Below are 19,132 nucleotides of genomic sequence, written 5' to 3' on the forward strand. Positions count from 1 at the left end.
AGGATCAAGGCTAGAGCTGCAGCTGAGCCCACAGAAGCAGGCAGGCACTGTCACACATTCTCTTCTCCCCACCCTGGGGACCAGCCCCAGCGGGAGTCTTGTCCAATACTTCTTGGCAACTTTCAACCCACAGTAGTCCTGGCCTTGCTCAGACCTGATACCAGCAGATCTGGGTGCTGCCTGGCCCTAGACAAGGGAGGAAAATGGGGCCATAGTGGCCCCAGTACCATCCAGCAACTGCCCAAAGCCAGACTCGGATCCTGTAATTGGCTGCAGCTTCCCCTGCACCTCTACCACGGGTAACTTCAGCCACTAGGCCCTTCAGCCCAAGTGAAAAATAGTGACATACAAAAATATATACATTTTAACCCCATATAAATTATTGATGGTGGACATACAAAGGGGATGGCGGCTAGAGGCAAGTATGCTGCACAAACAACAAGAGAGGTAATAATTTACGGGATGGACAGGGAAGAAGTGTAGCTTAGCCCTCCCTCAAGCTTCAGTCCTTAGCAAGGGGAGATGGCCGCCTAGGAGTAGAGCTGGGCACAGCCCGCTGTACCTGAGGACTTGGGAAATAAATTAGCATCTTGGAGACTGGGTACTCACTTGGTCCAATACTGCTGTATCCTCCTGTGGGGAGGGGACCTAGGTCCTGGCTGGCTACACAGCCTTTTTTTAAAGTGCTGAAGCCCATAGGCAGACAGGTAAGGCCACAATACCTGTACCCTAAGGAACTTATATGCAGCCATTCTGCCTGGCCCAACCTTGAGGGCAGCAGAAGGTAATACTGAGTGGTGTTCCACCCTGGCTCTGAGAGGCCAGTGTGAAGCCACAGGCCTTCCCAGGATTGGGAACGACCGGGACCCCTTGGGCCTAAGTGCTGCTGGGGTGGACCTTGTTAGATCGCAGGGATGCCCTGCTGAGGCCCACTGCCTGGTCTAGCCCCTTACTGGTCCTAGCAAGGCGGCTGGGCAGAGCTGTCTGAGGGCCTGGAAAGCAGCCAGGGGAAGGAGAGAGAGGAGGTCTGCTGTGTCCATGGCCTTGAAGGCTCTGGAGTTGTTGCTCCAGCTGGTAGACATCCTCTGTGGCCTGGTTGAGTCGGTCAAATTGGACAAGCAGAGTTTCAAACACAGCATGTAGGCGTGAGGGCTCTGGTTCCAGCCTCAATGCCGAGCGGTTCAAGCCTGCACTCAGCCCATCTGGCTGGCTGGATGAGGTGGAAGGGTGTGAAGCATCTGAGCCTGCGCTGGGTGGAGGCACAACCAGGGATGACTTCGAGCCCCTGGATGAGCGAGAAGGCAGTGGCTCCATTCCTTCAAACCGGACTTTGTGGCGGAACTGGGGGCGGCACAGGGGCTCGGTCAGTCCGGCTGCACCCTGGGCTCGTGAGACCCAGGGTGTGTCCCTCTCCCCCCCACTGGGCCGTACCCACCTCCTTGACCTTGCTGAAGCCCATCCAGAGCCGAAGCCTACGCAGAAAAAGCTCCACCATCTCATAGTCCTGGGGCTCCCAGGCTGGACGGTAGAGTTCCCCGCGCAGGGCATGGTACCGCCAACGCAGGAGAACAGCCCCTAACCTTAAGGCACCCCACATCCGCAGAGCCCAGAGCCCCACACACAGAAGAGGGGACAGGTACCAGGACTCAGAAGGGCACAGAGTAGGGACCCTGGTCCCAGGACACAGCACCAGGAAGGCTCGAGCCATGTTGTGGAGAGTGTCAGCACCAGAGGAAATAAGCTAAGGGAAAGAGACACAGGTAAAGGCATGCCCTGGGTGAGACCCTTCCCTGGCACACCCCAGAACAGCAACCTACCAGAACAGCCATCTGAGCATAGGCCACACCGAGCACCACTAGACCCAAGGTGGCACCCATGAGCTCTGGCAGAGCACGGTACAATGTCTTGCCAAAAACCGACCACTGGCGCACAAACCGCAGCTGCTGGGCAGCCTGCAGACAGAAGGCAGTCAGTCAACTTTCACCAGGCCCTGGGTTGATCCTAGTCACCAGCCTTGCACCAGCCCTTTGGCCCTTACCTTGATCAAGAGCAGGAAGAGTAGTGAGGCCGCCAGCCCTCGGGCCACAGAGCCCAGCTGAGCCACTTGGTCGAAGCTAGTGAAGTGGCGCGGATAGTCGTGTATAAAATGGGTCCACTGGCGGTCAGCAATGCTCAGCTGGGCCAGGCGTACCAGCCCTGTGGCTGTTGTCAACATCACCAGTAGCCACCGTGCCCAGGCATCAGGCTGTGCCGTGCGTGCACACCCCTCTCTGCGCCAGGTGTGCACCTCGGCCATGGAGAAGTATAGGGCAAATAGCAGCAAGCACACCTGAGGAACGGGGTGTCTATGAGGGGCGTGGTCAAGAGTAGCAGAGGGGTATGTTCAGATTCCTGTGGGGTGTGATCAGGATCCTGAGGACAGATGTCAAGTGGGAGGGCATACCGAGGTGAGTAGTGGCAGTGACAGGCCGGTGCTGAGTCGCCGTAATGCAAATGGGCGGACACTGAAGGCAGCCAGTGCATGGCCTGCTACAGGGAACTCCAGGCGCAGTGTGACAGCAGCGTGTAGCCCCACAGCAGGGCTGTAGCAGGTGAGTTCCACAAACACTGCACGGCTCCTACATGGAGGGTGCTGTCAGCAGGAGGGGCCATGTGTGCAGGAGCACAGGGTGCAAAATGGGAAGTTTGGCCAGTTACACAGGCCTGGGAAGGAGGTCCATAGGGGCTTCAGGGCTAGGTATGGGGACAGCTGGCTAGAGTGAGGCTCAGAGGCCTGCCAAGGGAAGGTTTCCTGCTCACTTTCTCCTCAGCACCCACCTGCTGTCAAGCCAGTTGTGCAGCTGCAGGAAACCCAGCCGTGCACGGCTCTCCTCCAGACTCAGCCCCAGCTCCTGGACATAGCCTCCACTGTCATACACTGCACAGTGGCCCCAGTACCATGCGCTGTGGAGACAGGACAGAACCGGAAACTCCCCAGCCCTGAGAGCATCTGGTAGGCACGCCCTCCTCTGAAGAACTTCCATCACCCAGGTGGGGACTTAGGCCCTTACTCTACTCACCCCAACAAGTCAGGTGCAGAGTAGGACCATGTCTCAGAGTCATTTTGAGCCACACTCTGCCAGCCAATGCCATAGTCACTGGTGCTCAAACTTCCTGCAGTTGAACACATGTGCTCTGAGCTGGAAGGGTCTGCGCTCAGGACATACGACACAATGGGTGACTCCCTGTGCTGTAGACTTTCCTGAATCTTCCCAGCCACCCATTCTGCAGGACATCTGATTACACTGTGACCCCTGAGATTGTGTTATTTACTGGAAAAACTTATCTCTAGTTGTGGTGTGGATCAGCCCTAGCACACGCCTTTAACCCAAGAGCTTTTTGCTTATTGTAAGCAGGATTAGATAAAGCCAACCATAGGTCAGGAGGTGGAGCAAGCAACCAGTTGAGAGGAAGTGAATTTAGGATTAAGGGAAAAAACCATAGAGAGTATGAGGGAATCAGGAGGATGGCTAGAAAGATGCATAGGGCCGGGCAGTGGTGGCGCATGCCTTTAATCCCAGCACTCGGGAGGCAGAGGCAGGCGGATCTCTGTGAGTTCGAGGCCAGCCTGGTCTACAAGAGCTAGTTCCAGGACAGGACCCAAAAAGCTACGGAGAAACCCTGTCTCGAAAATAAAAAAAAAAAAAGAAAAAAAGAAAGACGCATAGGAAGAAAGAGACGGGACATTTGAGTTTGAGGGGGGGTTTGAGACATTAGAGGAAGAGAGAGGGGTAGAATGTGAGCTGAGGAGGAAGGTCAGCTGGGTGCTTTCTCTGCCTCTCTGAGCTAGCAGGATTTTACCCCAGCATCTGGCTCTAGAGTCTTTATTGGTAAAATTGAACAATGGAGATTTTGTTAAAAACAACAACCACCCATAAAGCAAACGTTATTATTACCAGTTATAAAGAAGAGGGCAAAGGTCATATAACTAAGTGGAGTTGAAATAGCTGAGTTGCAGATGCAATGGAAGGAACGGGGTAACAAGCACAGATGGCCATCCCCAGCTTACCTTCCTGTAGTCGCACCTGCCGTAGCCGTGGGGGACCCAGCTCAGGATTAGACTGGTTCCCGTGGACATAGGGCAAGAGGACATGTGACATCCATGGCCAGAACTCATCAGACCTGCCAGAAAACATTAGTCACTGAGGTCAAGGGTATCAGGGCCCAAGAGGTGCTGCCTCAGCAGCCCCTGAGATGATGCTGGGCATTGTTCCCTCTCTTGGACTGTTACTTGGGGCAGATAATTCTGTTCTGATATTGTGCTATGTACTACAGAAAACTAAGCAGTGTCCCAATTCTCTACCCACTAGATACTCCAGCATGTACTCTAGTCCTGACAGCCTAACAGGAATCTAGATCAGAGATGTCCAATCTTTCAGCTTATGTGGGCCACAGGGGTTTCTAACCCACAGTCCACAGGTTTCAAGAGCATTACACAGGTTCATTTTGTATGACACTGTGATTATGTTGTTGTCTACAAAGTTTAATTAAGTTATAAACAACACAAAAAGAAAATATGCTTCAAACAGCAAATTTTCTGTTGGGATTCATTCACAGCTACTGAGTTACAAGTGGTTCATGAACTGTACGACCCTTGATTCTAGATACTTCAAAATGTTCTCTAGAGGCTGGGCTGGACTAAAGACAAAACCAATATGGGCCTTGGTGGGCACCAGTGCCACTCTGGCCCAATGCAAGGTGGATGTGAGTGTCCGTACCGGGTGATGGCCAAAAAGGCTTGGCTATCCAGCTCCTGCTTGATGGCACTTTGTAGGCGGTAGGCATGACCATGGCAAGAAGCATCCCCATAGTTAGCTAGGAGTGTCACCAGTAGAAAAAGCATGTATACCAAGAGGCTCTGTAGGACAGGGATAGAGGGCTCTGATCAGCTGATCCCATCTCACAGGGCCAGGGCAAGGTTTTATTTAAGACTAGCAGGCAGTGGTAGTGTACGCCTTTAATCCCAGCACTCAGGAGGCAGAGGCAGGTAAATCTCCAAGTTTGTGGCTAGCCTGGTCTATGGAGCGAGTTCCAGGACAGCCAGGGATACATAGAGAAACCCAGACAGCTGTGCCCAGTGCCCTCAAGGCCAGGAGGAAGCAGGAACTTGAGATGTACAATAACAGGTAGGGGCAGCAATGATAGGAGGGCAGGAGCTACAAAGCTCCAGTGCTTGCTGGAGGTCAGGAGCAGAGCAAACAATGGTAGAGTAGAGGTTACCTGTAGCCAGAGCTCACCTTCATCATGTCATGAAGCTTTTTGACCTTGCGGGCTTCCTCCTTTGCCAAGAAGAGTGCAAAACCATGAGGAGGCCGCACACGGGGCACCCGTTCACTTACAGGTGTTACAGCAGGGCTTTCTACCAGAGTGTCATCTTCATCAGGGTGTAGCCGCTTGGCTATCAGTGAGAAGTAGAGGGCTTCCAGCAGGACCTGGGGTGGTAGTGGAATCAGCTGGCAAGCATGAGACTGGCAGCCCCCTCCCCTCTAGGAGTCCTCTCACCTTAAGGGGCTCCCAGCCAAGAAATGAGGCCAGGAAGCTGGAGCTGCTTGAAAGAAGCCACATGACACTCACGCTGGGGGGGAAGCTGGCACCAATCCACCCTGAGACCGCAACAGCCACTGCTACCAAGAATAGGCTGAGCCCATGGGCCAGGGAGGCACACCAGGCAGGCAGCAGTCGCTTCCGAAGGCCTTCCACCAGTTCTGGAGACACACAGACAGTTACATGGCTTCCAGTCCAGGAGGGCCTGGGAGGGATGTCCTGGTCTGTGTGAGCATACCTGTCCTGGAGAGCCTTGTCCCCAGGGGCTGTTCCCAGGTCAGGCCCATGCTGGGTGGTCTCTTCTCCCCCAGTGTCTGCAGCATCAGTGTTTCTGTTTTCTCCCCAGGAACACTGGACCTGAGCACAGACCAGGGCCATGAGTTTTGTGCACCCGCCCCCCAGAAAGAAGAGGCAGTGATTTCAGTCTGTATTCATCTGGGAGCAGCTCCTTCAGCATCTTAGGAGTCCTGGACCATGCAGATGTGCTGGGTATGCATGACACCCTGATCACTGTCCTTGTTTGCTTCCTATATATACACCCACTGCCCAGGGCCCAACAAAGGGACTAGTAGGTCCTTATCTTATATGTTCTGTCCTGGCATGAACCAGTGGCCCTTCTCCAACCTCATACCAACTATACAGGACTGTGGTCTAAACCTTACATGTACACTCCCCGCCCTGTAGAATGTTACAGAGGTGCACATTCCCGTGTGATTCTGTTTTTAAAAAGGCGAGTGTGGTCTACACAGGGAGTTCTAGGTCAGCCAGGAATATACAGTGAGACCCTGTCTCAAAAACAAATAAGTAAGCGAGCAAGCAAGGAAGCAAGGCAGGCAAGGAAGCAAGAGGGCAAAAAGAAGACATGAAACTACCATGCTGTCTGAGGGGAAAGTCGCCACGTTTATCAGTGCTTCTTGTGACCCAAGGACTTTTAAATGCATGGCCCACACCAAGTGTGCACTGCCACTGAGCCCTGACCTGTCTCTGACTCAGAGGTCTCTGGACCTGGGCCACTTAATGAGCAAAAGTGTCTGGGTTTAGCTTATTAGGCAAGCACAGAATAGCGAATAACCAGAAATGGTTTTCTTTGAATTAAATTTGCTGAACATAAAAATTATAGAGCATTTAGCTAAATTTAAAAATTGAGGACATTTATTAGCAGCACTTCTGATGTAATAGGCACAGAAATAGTTCTCACTCATCATTCAATGTGAGGCTGTCCACAGAATGGATATGGAGACCAACACTGTTAAGATGCACAGGCTGGGTGGTGGTGGTGGCACATGCTTTTAATCCCAGCACTCGGGAGGCAGAGGCAAGCGAATCTCTGTGAGTTTGAGACCAGCCTGGTCTGCAGAGCTAGTTCCAGGACAGGCTCCAAAGCTACAGAGAAACCCTGTCTGGAAAAGAAAAAGGAAAAAAAAAAAAGATGCACAGCACAGAGCACCAGGTTTTCATCAGATTCGGCTGCATGACCAAGCTGTGCCTGTCATTATATACTATACTATCAGTTACCCAGTACTGGTCACAACTGGATGTCAGGCACTGTTGGACATTTTAGTATATGACGGTAAAAAGAACAAGTCTCTCTGCTCTCAGTGTATGCTCACCAGCAGCAGAAATGGGTCAGTGTTTTGAAAGCAGGAAGGGCCTGGAAAGGCATAGCATGTGTGAGTGAGACTTGACTGTATCCATACCAGGTAAAGACAATCTCTGCTCAAGCCATATCAAGCAAATCCATGAAGGAAGGGACAAGTGAAACACCTCTTTGGGGAAGAGGACTCTGGGTAGAGGGAGCAGCAGATGCAGAAGGCGGGAGTTTGAAGTGGTATGCTAAGTTGTGGAGCAGCAGAACCTATTTCTTAGCTCTATATGGTATCAGGACTGCACCAGTGTGGGAGGCCAGCTAAGAAGGCCCTGTAGATCCCTTCTAGAGTGACTGAGAGGGTCTCTCTAGAGCCAACAGTGTGCTCCTAACAGGGCTGCTCATAAAGGAGGTGGCTTCTGTTGTGCACTAGAGACCACACACTCCTGGGGATATTAGCTAGCAGTGGCCATCACGCTGCAGTGAGGCTGACGTGGGAATAACTGGAGTCTGCCATTGGCCTGGCCAGTGTACCTGCTGTCTTTCTAAGCATTGATACAAGAAATAAGGGGCTAGGGAAGCAGGGTCAGAGAACTACAAAGAAGTAGAGGGCGTCACAGAGCAGGCCTAGCAATAGTCCAAGCAGAAAAGACCTGAGATAGAAGATGCGGCTGGGAACACTCATCCCTGCATCTGGACAGAAGCTGAGAGTACTTGTAAGAGAATGATGGGAAAAAAAGAGTCCCAGAACCTAGACTTCTGCCTCAGTGGACTAGAGAGGCAGTAGGGACAGAATACTTCTAGTCTTGTTGACTCTGAGCAGTTCAGCTGCATGGAGCTCCGGATAGTGGGCTATGGCACTGACCAGCAATTCCCTGTGTTTTTCCCTTGAACCCTTCCTGCCAAGGTCAAGTAACCCAGAGAATTCTCCTTTTCTGCATCTGGTTTAGTCAGCTCATACAACACTAATCTCTGGTTGTTTAAAATTTAGAATGAAAATGTGGATACTGAAATAGATGCAGATGACAAAAAGAATATATAATTCTACATGAGCTCTAGTCACTGAATTGGGAAAAACCAAGAATCTTGATCATTTTTAAGCATTCAAATAATCAAAATAGTCTCAAAATAAAAATGAAGTATTTAAAAACTTTAGCATCAATTTTTACAGTGTTGATTCCAAGTCAAAATCCCTGCGTGGCTATGCAGTGAAACCTTGCCTCAAAACAAAAAACAAAATTTCTTTCCAGACCAAGCCCCTGAGGTACATCCTGGTTGTCTTTCCATTTGTCAAGTGTCCTGTGTTTCTGTCCCTTCCCTAAAGGGATAACATGCTGGCTCCTGGGGATCCCATGAACTCCCCTCTATGGGGGAAAGTGGAGGCTCAGAGCAGTCAAGCAACACAGGCACAGTCCAACACTGGGTGACAGCACAGCCAGGAGACCCTCAGCTTCCTGAGGCAGGTACAGGACCCCACTATACAACTACCACAAACACCCTACCTCCTTCCAACCATGCCAGGCACTCACAGGCTAGTAAGCAGGTCTGTTTCTATGAGGGCATCCTGAGTGGGAACCAGGTTGCTGGCCCCATCAGCCAGGACCTGCTGGATCAGGTTTTCATCTAGAGGGAACAAGAAGTGTTGGAGTGGCATGACACTGAATAACTTGTGCTCTCCTAGAGCTTGGAAATCATTCCTTCCCACTCTGGCTTACCTGATGCTGACAAGTATTTAGTAGGCAAAGAAGGGCTAACCAGAGAGATGGCATCTTCCTCTGGGCCCAACATGCAACCAGGCCTATTCTGTGGCAATTGCTGCAGTGTGCTGCTCACAACAGACGGGTCACTGAGCAGGTCTGGCCAACTGAGAGTGCCCTCACTGGATGGCCAGCACACCAGACTGTGGGAAACAGACATCCTGACTTGTACCTGACCCAAGTCTAATCATACAAGTACAGGAAGCAATATACACAAGGATACATTAGCTTTGGAGCAGCCCCACTCCTAGAACAGTACATAACAACACCCAGAGACAGCCAAAACAGGATGAGGATGAGCACACACAGTCCAGCACCCAAGCATGACCTGCCAGGCACTACTGCTGACTCAGGCTGAAGCTTCCAGACCCTCTAGGCAGCCTCACCTTTTAGCATCTTCCAGAAACAGGTCATTCTTCACTTGCCCAGCAAGGGCCTGCTGAGAGAGGAAAGTGCCTCAGTGTGATCTGCAGCAGAAGTGACACCCCAACCATCCCTAACCAGCTCACCCTGCCCTGAGCCCCCGGGGGAACATTCACCTCTGTGAGGCCAGAGAGTGTGAGGAGGGAGCTGTCAAGCACAGATGGGTCCAGGTAGCTGTCAACATCTAGCGCCTGCTGCCCTTGGGGTGTGGGGTTTTGGTCACCAGACACCTGTGAGGAAAGAAGAGTGACTTCAGTCTTCAGTGGCTGGTACAACAGGGCAGGAGTCACTGGCCTGGGTTCTGTGTGATGATTCTGAATGACCCACACAGGGCTCTTTACTGGCTCTAGGGCTACTTGGACTTTTTTTCTTTTCTTTTTCTTTTTTTGATTCTTTTTGAGCCAGGGATTCTCTGTGTGACGGCCCTGGCTGTCCTGGACTCACTCTGTAGACCCGCCTGGCCTTGAACTCACAGAGATCCGCCTGCCCAAATGCTAGGATTAAAGGTGTGCACCACCACTGTCCAGTTTGAACTCTTTTAAAATTGGTTTTGGCAGTTTGTAGTTTGGTCTTTCTAGCAATCAACTCTTTCTTTTAGGTTCCTTAACCCCACCAGTGTAGAATCTGCTTCCAAGCCCCATTTATTTCTCTGGAGGGACTAAGATGTCTCCTCCAATTTATGGTTTGGTCATTTAAATCACTTCCCTTGGTCAATCTAGCTGATGGCTTATCAGTTCTGTTTACTAGTCCAAAGAATCACGTTTGGTTTCTGGATTTTCTCTCTGGCTGTTATACCAAACAACACAAACCATACTCCACCTCAGAGCTCTGCGGCCCTTGCCCAGCCCACCTTACTCCGTGACATCCGGAAGAGGAACAGGACAGCCAAGTAGACAGGGTAGACAACAACACTGGACACGAGACCAACGGCAACTATGTCAACACTTGGCAGGATCAGACTGGATACAGGCCCCATGCTGAGGTGACAGAGAAGACAGGATGAGTTAGGGAGAAGACTAAAAGGAAGTCAGCCAGGGTGGTCAGCAAACCTCACAGGACTCACCTGTATGTGGTATCTCCCACGACCCCATACCACACAGCATTGGCAGCCAGGAACAGGCAGAGGAGGAGGACACAGCAGGTGACCCTCTGGACCCGGGTGAAGCGGCTGCGAGGTGGCCTGTCCCATATGGAGAGCCAGATGTGCTTGTCAAAGAAGCCTCTCTGCAGCTCGGCCACTAGAAGGCGCTGGAACTGCCACAAGGCAGCTTCATCTGGGAGGATTCAGATTTACAGCAGGAATGTAGTGGGCGCCCATGTCATTCCCCTCTCCCTTTCTCCACTACCAAGGCAGGTGGGTAGCCTTACTTGCTGCAAGCACCTCTTTCTCCACTAAGCCCCCATTGGCCTCAGTCTCCACTGACAGCCAGTCGTTGACCAGAAAGAAGGTGCTTTGGGCACTCTGCAGGTCCCGAACGATGATGTGCTGCAGGAACCAGGCGGGGCTGAGCCCTGTGGAGAAAGGGACCCAGATGAGGACTGAAGCAGGCTGGCAGGATGCAGGGGTGGCGAAGGCTCTTACTCTGACCTTTGTTGTCATGCCACACTCGAATTTTCCACACACTCCCCAGGCTGTGTGGGGTAGCAATCTGGAAGATGTCCAGACTGTTGCGATGAAAGGCTCTGTCTCCATCTAAGTGCCGGTGACCACTACGATTGTCCTCTCCAAACAACATGATGCCTACATGAGCCGTGGTACCTGGAGAGCAGAGAACTCTGGGTTTGCTATTCATTATGTACGAAACTCACATCAGCCATCCTATCTACGAACAGTACAGGTAGCCCTGAGCTTTCAACAGGTTCTGAAATGGTTACTTTTATACTAATGTAGATTGAACACAGGGCCCTATGATAGGCAAGTACCCTATCCTGAGTTCCATATCTAGCCATTTTTTTAAAGCATTTTATTCTAGCATAGGATCTCATTAAAACACCCAAACTGGCCTGCAACTTGCCCTCATTTGCCTGAGTTTGTGATTTCCCCTACATCAGCCTCCCAGGTAGCTAGGATTATATGCATGCACCACCAGGTCCAGTCTGCATAGTTCAAACAGACCCAAATTCCAGGTTTCTCAATTTGTTAACAAACACCAAGCCCACAATAGCATGGCTTTCAGTGGCCAGGGTATACGTGCCGAGCTCAGGATTGTAAACCTGGTCAGCCTATCATGTGACAGGATACAGGTGTGTGTCAGTGACCAGGCAACAGTTATGTGCTTAGGTAGTCTACTCTCCAGAAATGAAGTCATAGCTTTTAAAACTGAGCACTCAGAAGAGAGAACTTGCCAACAATAATGAAAGTATGGCAAAGAAATAAAGCTGGGCCAGGTGGTGGTGGTACACACCTTTAATCCCAGCACTCGGGAGGCAGAAACAGGCCTTTGAGAGATCTCTGTGAGTCAGAGGCAAGCCTGGTCTACAAGAGCTAGTTCCAGGACAGGCACCAAAGCTACACCACAGAGAAACTCTGTATCGAAAAAACAAACAAACAAACAACAACAACAAGAACAAGAACAAAAAAAAAAAAACTCCTAGAAATAAGAACTGGTGGGTTTGGGATAAAGCTCGGGAGTAGAACATGTGCTCAGCAGGAGGCCCTAGGTCTATCTCAAGTGCACATAAACAAAACGAGTGAAAAATTGCAACATTGGAAGTAAGATTAGAATAAAAAATAAATAAAATTGTTGAACTAAGCTCTTGCCTTGGACTCTGTCAGCAAAGAGACTTTCCATGCACACGTGGGAAACTGCCACCAGAAAGGAGGAGCCGTCTCCGCAGACAAGGCTGGTGAAAGTTGCTCAGAGTTTTCAGGGAGTGTCCACAGTACTCGCAGCAAAGACAAGTCAATTCGAATGTGGACTATGACACCTGCCAGTTTACTTTGTCCCAGAAGCGCTGGAGTGGCTGTAGTCACACTATTCTGAAGTTTCCAAAAGCTTTCACTTCCAGGGTGTGTCTGGGACAGGCTCTTGTTATGAAGCCTAGGCTTGTGAGCTTTTTTTTTTTTTTCCTTCCCCAAGACAGGGTTTCTCTGTTTAGTTCTGGCTGTACTGAAACTCATTCTGTAGACCAGGCTGGCCTCAAACTCAAGAGATCTGCCTGCCTCTGCCTCCCAAGGGCTGGGATTAAGGGCATGCGCCACCACTACACAGATGAACAGCTTGGGTTTTTTCTTAAATTACATTCTATTTATTGAGTGCAAGCTACAGTGCACATATGGATGTCAGAGGATTATCTATAGGGTGTGCTCTCTATAGGGTGTGCTCTCTCCTTTCACCTTGTGGGGCCTAGGAATCAAATTCAGGTTTGCTGGTAAGTCCCTTTACCTGGTGAGCCATCTCTGCAGCCCCAATAGCGAGTTTTAATGTTAATAACAAACATCAGGTGGGGGTAGTGGCACACACTTTACCTTTAATCCCAGCATTCATGTGGCAGAGGGGTGGATCTCTGAGAGGCCAGCCAGGTCTACATAGGGAGTTCTAGGCTTCCCAGAGCTACATAGTGAGACTGCATCCTGCCCCAGCCAATAAATAAATTAACAAACATCAAGGACTGCAGAGCGGTTACAATAGAGCAGTTTGATTTTGTGTATGTGAGGCCTGCCCTACTCTGAAGTAAGGAGCATCTTCTTGGCTCTTGGACCTGTTGTCTTTCTCTTTGTGTCTGTGCAGTGCTGTGACTGGAACCCAGGGCCCCTGCATCCTGGGTAAGTGTTCTGCCACTGAGCTACACTCACAGTCTTCATATCTGTTGTTTCCTTATCTCTGAGCTAAGTCCTTATCACAACATTTTGAGAACTGAGCACTTGTTTTGTGATACTGCTCCCCATAAGCATCAGACAGGGTCCAGGACCGAGACTGTAGAGTCCAGGCCAGGGGAGACTCCACATCCCACCCCTAATCACCCCTTTTCTTACCTGAACCTCGGCTCCAGCCAGTCTTGACCAGGATTTCATATTTGAAACGGCCTCCCTTCCCACAGAATGGGATGACACTGACTCGGCTAACATCCAGCTGGTCCAGCTTGCGCAGGATCACAGCCATGACCACATAGGTCACCAGGCATATGGCACATGTCAACAGGACAATGTAGTTAATGCTTGCAGAAGGTTCCTGGGAAGAAAGAATCATCAGGTGCTGGTGGATTCAGCTTATACATTTTAGTTTCTAAGGATGGAATCAGGATGCCCCAGGCAGATATGGAAAATATCTAGGGACAGGAGCATTACTCACAGGAAAGATGAACTGGACATGGCTGGGAGGCACAAAAAGGCTAGCGCCAAAGGCAGTGAGGTGGCGGGTAAGGCAGACAGCCTGGCTGGGTGAGGTCTCCTCCAGGGGTACAATCCCCTCAGTTCTCCACATCATCATGTCTTCATTGAAGTACTGGCACAGGGAGGTGTACAGGCCAACAGACACCTCCAATGCAGACCAGTGGAAATGGCTGGTCAGGTTCAGGTAGTAACTCCTGCCTGGTGCCCCAGTCCTACAAGGGACAAAGTAGTGTCACCGCCAGACTCCAAGGCCCTGAGTGTCACACCCAGCCTTTCTATTGCCCTGGCTCCGTAATTAGCCCACATACCTGTGGCTAATGCAGGACAAGTTGCATTCACCCTTCTCCCACCTCCTTCCCCTCTTGCAACCCCCACCTCTGTGGTCCCAGTGGGAGACACTCACTCTGGGGCAATGAAAAAGGTGTAGGGCCTGTGATCAGCACTCTCAAGCACCTCCAGGCTGATCCTCCTACTGGCTGAGCAGTTGTACTCATTGGGCTGGGACACCGAGTGCAAGTAGACAGCCAGATAGGGCTCAGGTTCCTCAGACAGGTAGCGTTCTGGGGGCCACATACATAGTATCAAACACCCACCAAAAAACTCATCACACTAAGGGCGCCCTGCAAGTTGTTGTCATGGGACTTGAGGGTCAGTCACCTAAGCAGAAGATTCTAAGAACCTCCACAAGTAAGTCAACACATGCTTCTCTGTGACTACAGGTATATGGGCTTTATGGAACCAGGGCCACAGGAAAACTGAGAGCTGGCCAGGCCCCCAGGACCTGTGACTGCAAATTTAATGGTATCCGCATAAATACCCCCTCCCTAGGGACAAGGGTGGAAGGAGGATAGGCAAGTCATGTGCCCACCCCAAACACACACCATTAAGCACTGTGTAAGTGATCCTCAGATGCAGCCCAGCTTGAGGGTTGCTGTTGTCTGCGGTGACCACAGCACTGATTGAGGCCTGGGGCTGTATAACAGTAGAGCCTGCAGAGTTGTGGGAGCCCTGGGCAGCCTGGTCTGAGTTGTTTGGCACCTTCACTGTGATGGCACGCTCTGAGGCCAGTCGCTCAATAGGGATTTGGGTACCAGTCTGTGTTTGGAATGCCATAGATGCCACTTTGGTGGAGACAGTGTAGTTGCTAATGTAGCCAAAGGGAAAGGGGTTGGAATCCACAAGGAAGATGAGTTGCACTATATCACTGAGGTTGGACAGGGCCCCACTGAAGGCCTCAGGAATGGAGAAATGGCAGCTGGGTCCCAAGGTTTTGCCATAACACAGAAGGCTGAGTGGGTCTGAGCGTTTGCCCAGGGCCACAATCTCCTCGCCCACCAGGGTCAGAGGCTCCTCATTGAGTACTCGGGAACGCATGAGGATACACATGAGGGCTGATGAGAGGTTGTAGGCCTTGGATGCCACAATCTGTGAGGGTGGTTCAGCCCCCAGCTCCAAGGGTTGTGGGCCCTGCATGTCCAAGCTGGCCAGGTGGATGAGGTCACCTGGGCAGGCAAAGAAAGTAAGGGATGTTGAGAAGTGGTGAAAGCTGGAGGGGAGGCTAGGGAGTGGGAGGGGCAGCTTGTGCACCTGTGATATTGAGGATGCTATCAGCAATGGTAGTGGGTGTCACAGTACCCTCGGTAGTTTCAGCTTGCAAGATGCGCATCATGCCCTCCAGCTTCTGCAGCATCTTCTTCAGGCATGAACGACACATGAGCTCCCTGCTGGACACCTTCGAGGGAGATGAGCATGGCCTCCAGACCCATCCTCAGCACACATGCTCATGGCATCTACGAGTTCCACCTCCACACCACTAAATGGCTCTGTCTCCTCACAATGGCTGGTATTCTAGGCAGCTTCCTGCCTCTAACCTGCACCGAGGACCTGCCTGGATGGAAGTCTTCAAGGCTTTCCTTGCTAAGACTTCTATGGCTCTTCCCAACCCAAGGATGCACTCAAGTTCTTTCTGGGGCCTACATACTAATCACCCCAGCTATCTGTTTCCATGGCTAAAAGCAAGGAAGATGTCAAGGCCTTGGCTAGAGTCCAAATCTAGATACATACAAGGGCACAGAAGCCACATGGTAACAGTGACTTCTACCCAGAGCTCTCTGAATCCCTGTCCTCTGAGGACTTGACTATTCTACTGGTCACTGTACAGATCCCACCCTGACAGAGTGCCTTTCTATCAGATACAGGTCATTTGGCTCACAGCTTAGAAAATGTAACCCTCCATAGGTCATAAGCCTTTGTCAGGTAAGCCTAGTTAAGTGGAATATGACTACAGGCCTGATGAGAGGGCACATATCCTCCTGTAGTCACCAGAAGAGCATGTGGGCACACATTGGGAGACAACAGTGAGGCTGCAGAAACTGGCATTGGCTATAAAGATCTCCCTGTCTGAAGCCTTTCTCATGATGCACAGGGCCTGTGCATAGTGCAGAAGACTGCACCTGTCTTACCATGCACTGGGCCAGTGCAGCAGTGATCTGCTGGATGTCATCCACGGTGTTGACCCGCAGGGAAATCAGGGTCTCTGTGATGTTCTTACGCATTTGGGCTCGCAGCTGCTGCTCATGGTTGGGCTCTGACACCATATCTGGGGCCTGCTCATACTGGAGAAGGCAGGGAACATAGAAGAACCATGAGAAGAGGACAGGCCTCCTCGTGATATTTATCCACGGGGAGCACTGGCATGCACCTGGTGGTGCTACAGTACAGTTATGAGGCATGGGCAGGGATTTAAAGATCAAGGATAATACAAGGTCCAGAGTATCAAGAGGGTACTGTGGGAAAGCTGACCTTGGGAAGGTCCTAGTATGTAGTAGGGTAGGAGTTAGCATTCAAAGGTCTTAGGGAACGTTATTGGTTTGAGGTGCATGGTTTCAGCCCACTCACAGAGCACACCGAAGGGATCCTTTTCTGTCAATATGCACTGACCTCATTGAGCACAGTAATAAGGGCTAGAGAGTACTCGATGACATGCTGAGGGTCAGCCTGCCTCAGCAGCCCAGGCAGCACACTGGCAGTCAGGCTGTACAGCCAGGGTATGAGGTCTGCAGAATTACCACTGGGTTCTGGCAGGACAATGGTCAGAGACCTGGAGGGTGGGAGTAGACTGTAAGTAAGTGGTGGTCAGCTCATGTTCCCTCTCCAGGGTTCAGCTCACCTGTTGAGTGCAACAACAGCAGCACCAAGCTGGTCTTGTACAACCACAGCCAGGCTCACCACAAAATGGGGCTGGAATCCAGGAGGCAGGACAGCCCCATAGGTGGAGAGACTGCCCTTATAGATGCAGAAATCCTCACAGTAGCTCTGACGACAGCGCCTCAGCAACAGGGCATATACCAGTGGAGTTCCACCATCCTCTGCATCACGCCAGCCTATGAACACACAGCATTAGTACAGAGTCCAGGCTCACACCAGTCTCTCCAGATAACCCACACTCACCTGTGCATTCAAAGTGCACTTTAGTGGTGAGACCACGTACAGCATCCAATGGGAATAGGTGACAGGAGCCTCCAAGTGGAGGGCGGTTGGGTGAGAGGCGGATGGAGGCACAGCCCTCCTCCTCGCCCGAATGGCCCAGCACAGTGAGTGTGAAGACGTAGCCTTCCCCATCACGAAGCGCACCCCGCCGCACCACCAGGTGCATGCCAGTGCTCCCCGTGGATGTTGTAGTCTCATCCAGGACCAGAGTCTTATTGCTAAAAGTCCGTGCTGCCCAGCGCTGCATGACAAAAGCATGGAGGATATAGTGAGAGGGGTGCCCTGGGTACCTCCCAGGAGACTTGTCATCTGACTGCTACTCACCCCTTGCTTGGAGCCACTGCTGCAGTTGTGGCAATGACCCTCCAAGTACACGTAGGAACTACGGCTCACTTCATACACTGCTTGTGCCTTGCAGGATACACACTCAAGAGACACAATGGGTACTCGCCCACTTCGAATCAGCACCTGGAAGAGACAAGAGTGTCACAAGGAGGCTCTACCCTCTTGCACCCTGGAAAGCTTCCTAGCCCAGGCCACTCCTGTTTGGCCCAAATTCCAGGTTGTATCTTTGGGTGAGTGAATCAAGTTAGGTAAGCAGCAAAATCCAGAAGGCCTGCCATCTGGTATAACTCCAGGGCCCTGTTGGCCCAGCAGTAGGAAGCATGGGAACCACTGACAGTGCATGATGGAAGCAAAGTACCCAGGAAGTCAAGGTTAGTTCTTTCTTTCTTTTTTCTTTTTTCTTTCTTTCTTTCTTTTTTTTTTTTTTTACATAGCTGTCCCAGACATGCTTGTGACCTGGGTAGGACCTGGGTGAGCTCAGTCAGGCAAGACCTGCTGAGTGCCCTCTTCAGAACACTTTACTTGGTAGGACTATCTCCAGGTAGGTGACCTCAGAAGGCCTGGTGCTAAGGAGACATCCTCAATCTGAGGCACCAGAATAGTCCAGCACCCCTCCACACACACTCGCAGGACCCATCCCACAGCAACAGAAGTGGCCATCACTTGCACAGTGGTCTTTACCTTTATGGCAAGTCCAGGGCAGATGCTTGAGCAAGAACTGGCTCGCTGCCCCAGAAGCAAGGACAGGCTTTGTGGATGGGTGTAGCTACCTAGGCAGGCAAAAGGACTTGGCTTCTCATTATTTCCCTTTCATGCTGGTAGTATAAAGTTCATTTTTTGCAAACCATACTGTTTGCACGACTCTTGTTCTGGACCCAGGCGGTGGTGGCACACGCCTTTCATCCCAGCACTCGGGAGGTAGAGGCTGGTCTATAAGAGCTAGTTCCAGGACAGCTAGGACTGTTACACAGAGAAACCCTATCTTGAAAAACAAAACAAAATATATTTTGTTTGGTTTTTGGATACAGATTATCATTATGTTGGTGAGATTAGAGTAGAACTCTTGCTCTTCCTATCTCCGCTCTCTCTAAATACTAGATTACAGGAGAGTGTGCTACCTGCCTACCTGTCCTCTGAAAAGTCACTCTAAATTGTGTCCTGATTTTCAGATAGAAGCAATGCTAATTTGGTAATTTTGGCAAATTAAGTTGGTAATTTACCAAAATTAGCACTAGGTTAGAGAGACCTCACAGTCCCTGGGGATATTATAGCTATGACTGACAGAAACCAGGATGGAGCAAGTACTGTCCTGGTGTGGGGCTAAACCGAGGGATTCAGGGCACAACCCACCGTCTGGTTGGTGGCTTCCTCCTTCCGGCCTGCTTTCCACACTATAAGGTTGAAGGTATATTCCACACCAGCTTCTAGGCGCTCCAGGGGGATGGTGACCATACTGCTCCCACGGGGCCCAAAGTTCAGCACACAGCCACCTGCCTCACTCTATGAAAGCAAATAAGGGAAATGGGTATAAGAGCTCTAACCAGTCTCAAAGCAGACCCTGGCTTAGAAGATCTTTTCCTGTGCTGGGGCTAAGGCCCACCCCAAGAATAATCCAAG

General features: G+C 51.0%; 1 protein-coding gene across 11 annotated transcripts in view; it reads right to left on the minus strand.

Moving 5' to 3' along the window:
- Window positions 1–45: 45 nt before the first annotated feature.
- Pkd1 (polycystin 1, transient receptor potential channel interacting) overlaps window positions 46–19,132 on the minus strand; it is a 49,061-nt gene continuing 29,974 nt past the window's right edge. For 5 of the 11 annotated variants that reach the window (XM_041676028.1, XM_041676024.1, XM_041676027.1 and 2 more), the window contains 31 exons: window positions 18,866–19,015; window positions 17,495–17,638; window positions 17,132–17,411; window positions 16,851–17,064; window positions 16,622–16,781; window positions 16,144–16,296; window positions 15,269–15,413; window positions 14,563–15,183; window positions 14,085–14,241; window positions 13,641–13,893; window positions 13,325–13,520; window positions 10,937–11,107; window positions 10,717–10,860; window positions 10,412–10,622; window positions 10,199–10,325; window positions 9,465–9,578; window positions 9,312–9,364; window positions 8,884–9,068; window positions 8,698–8,791; window positions 5,822–5,940; window positions 5,542–5,744; window positions 5,277–5,471; window positions 4,758–4,897; window positions 4,049–4,161; window positions 3,060–3,189; window positions 2,818–2,943; window positions 2,444–2,618; window positions 2,039–2,329; window positions 1,818–1,952; window positions 1,436–1,741; window positions 46–1,341 (listed from right to left, as the gene is read on the minus strand). In XM_041676028.1, coding sequence (XP_041531962.1) covers window positions 877–1,341; window positions 1,436–1,741; window positions 1,818–1,952; window positions 2,039–2,329; window positions 2,444–2,618; window positions 2,818–2,943; window positions 3,060–3,189; window positions 4,049–4,161; window positions 4,758–4,897; window positions 5,277–5,471; window positions 5,542–5,744; window positions 5,822–5,940; window positions 8,698–8,791; window positions 8,884–9,068; window positions 9,312–9,364; window positions 9,465–9,578; window positions 10,199–10,325; window positions 10,412–10,622; window positions 10,717–10,860; window positions 10,937–11,107; window positions 13,325–13,520; window positions 13,641–13,893; window positions 14,085–14,241; window positions 14,563–15,183; window positions 15,269–15,413; window positions 16,144–16,296; window positions 16,622–16,781; window positions 16,851–17,064; window positions 17,132–17,411; window positions 17,495–17,638; window positions 18,866–19,015 — 5,970 coding nt within the window. In that variant the 3' untranslated portion in view covers window positions 46–876. Of the gene's footprint in view, window positions 1,342–1,435; window positions 1,742–1,817; window positions 1,953–2,038; window positions 2,330–2,443; window positions 2,619–2,817; window positions 2,944–3,059; window positions 3,190–4,048; window positions 4,162–4,757; window positions 4,898–5,276; window positions 5,472–5,541; window positions 5,745–5,821; window positions 5,941–8,670; window positions 8,792–8,883; window positions 9,069–9,311; window positions 9,365–9,464; window positions 9,579–10,198; window positions 10,326–10,411; window positions 10,623–10,716; window positions 10,861–10,936; window positions 11,108–13,324; window positions 13,521–13,640; window positions 13,894–14,084; window positions 14,242–14,562; window positions 15,184–15,268; window positions 15,414–16,143; window positions 16,297–16,621; window positions 16,782–16,850; window positions 17,065–17,131; window positions 17,412–17,494; window positions 17,639–18,865; window positions 19,016–19,132 lie in introns of those variants that run through there. The other 6 variants (XM_041676030.1, XM_041676029.1, XM_041676025.1 and 3 more) reach the window with 4 other exon arrangements.

This window comes from Microtus oregoni, unplaced genomic scaffold, assembly GCF_018167655.1.
Source record: "Microtus oregoni isolate MIOR12 unplaced genomic scaffold, Mior012 000027F_ref0000203, whole genome shotgun sequence".
Taxonomy (NCBI): Eukaryota; Metazoa; Chordata; class Mammalia; order Rodentia; family Cricetidae; genus Microtus; species Microtus oregoni.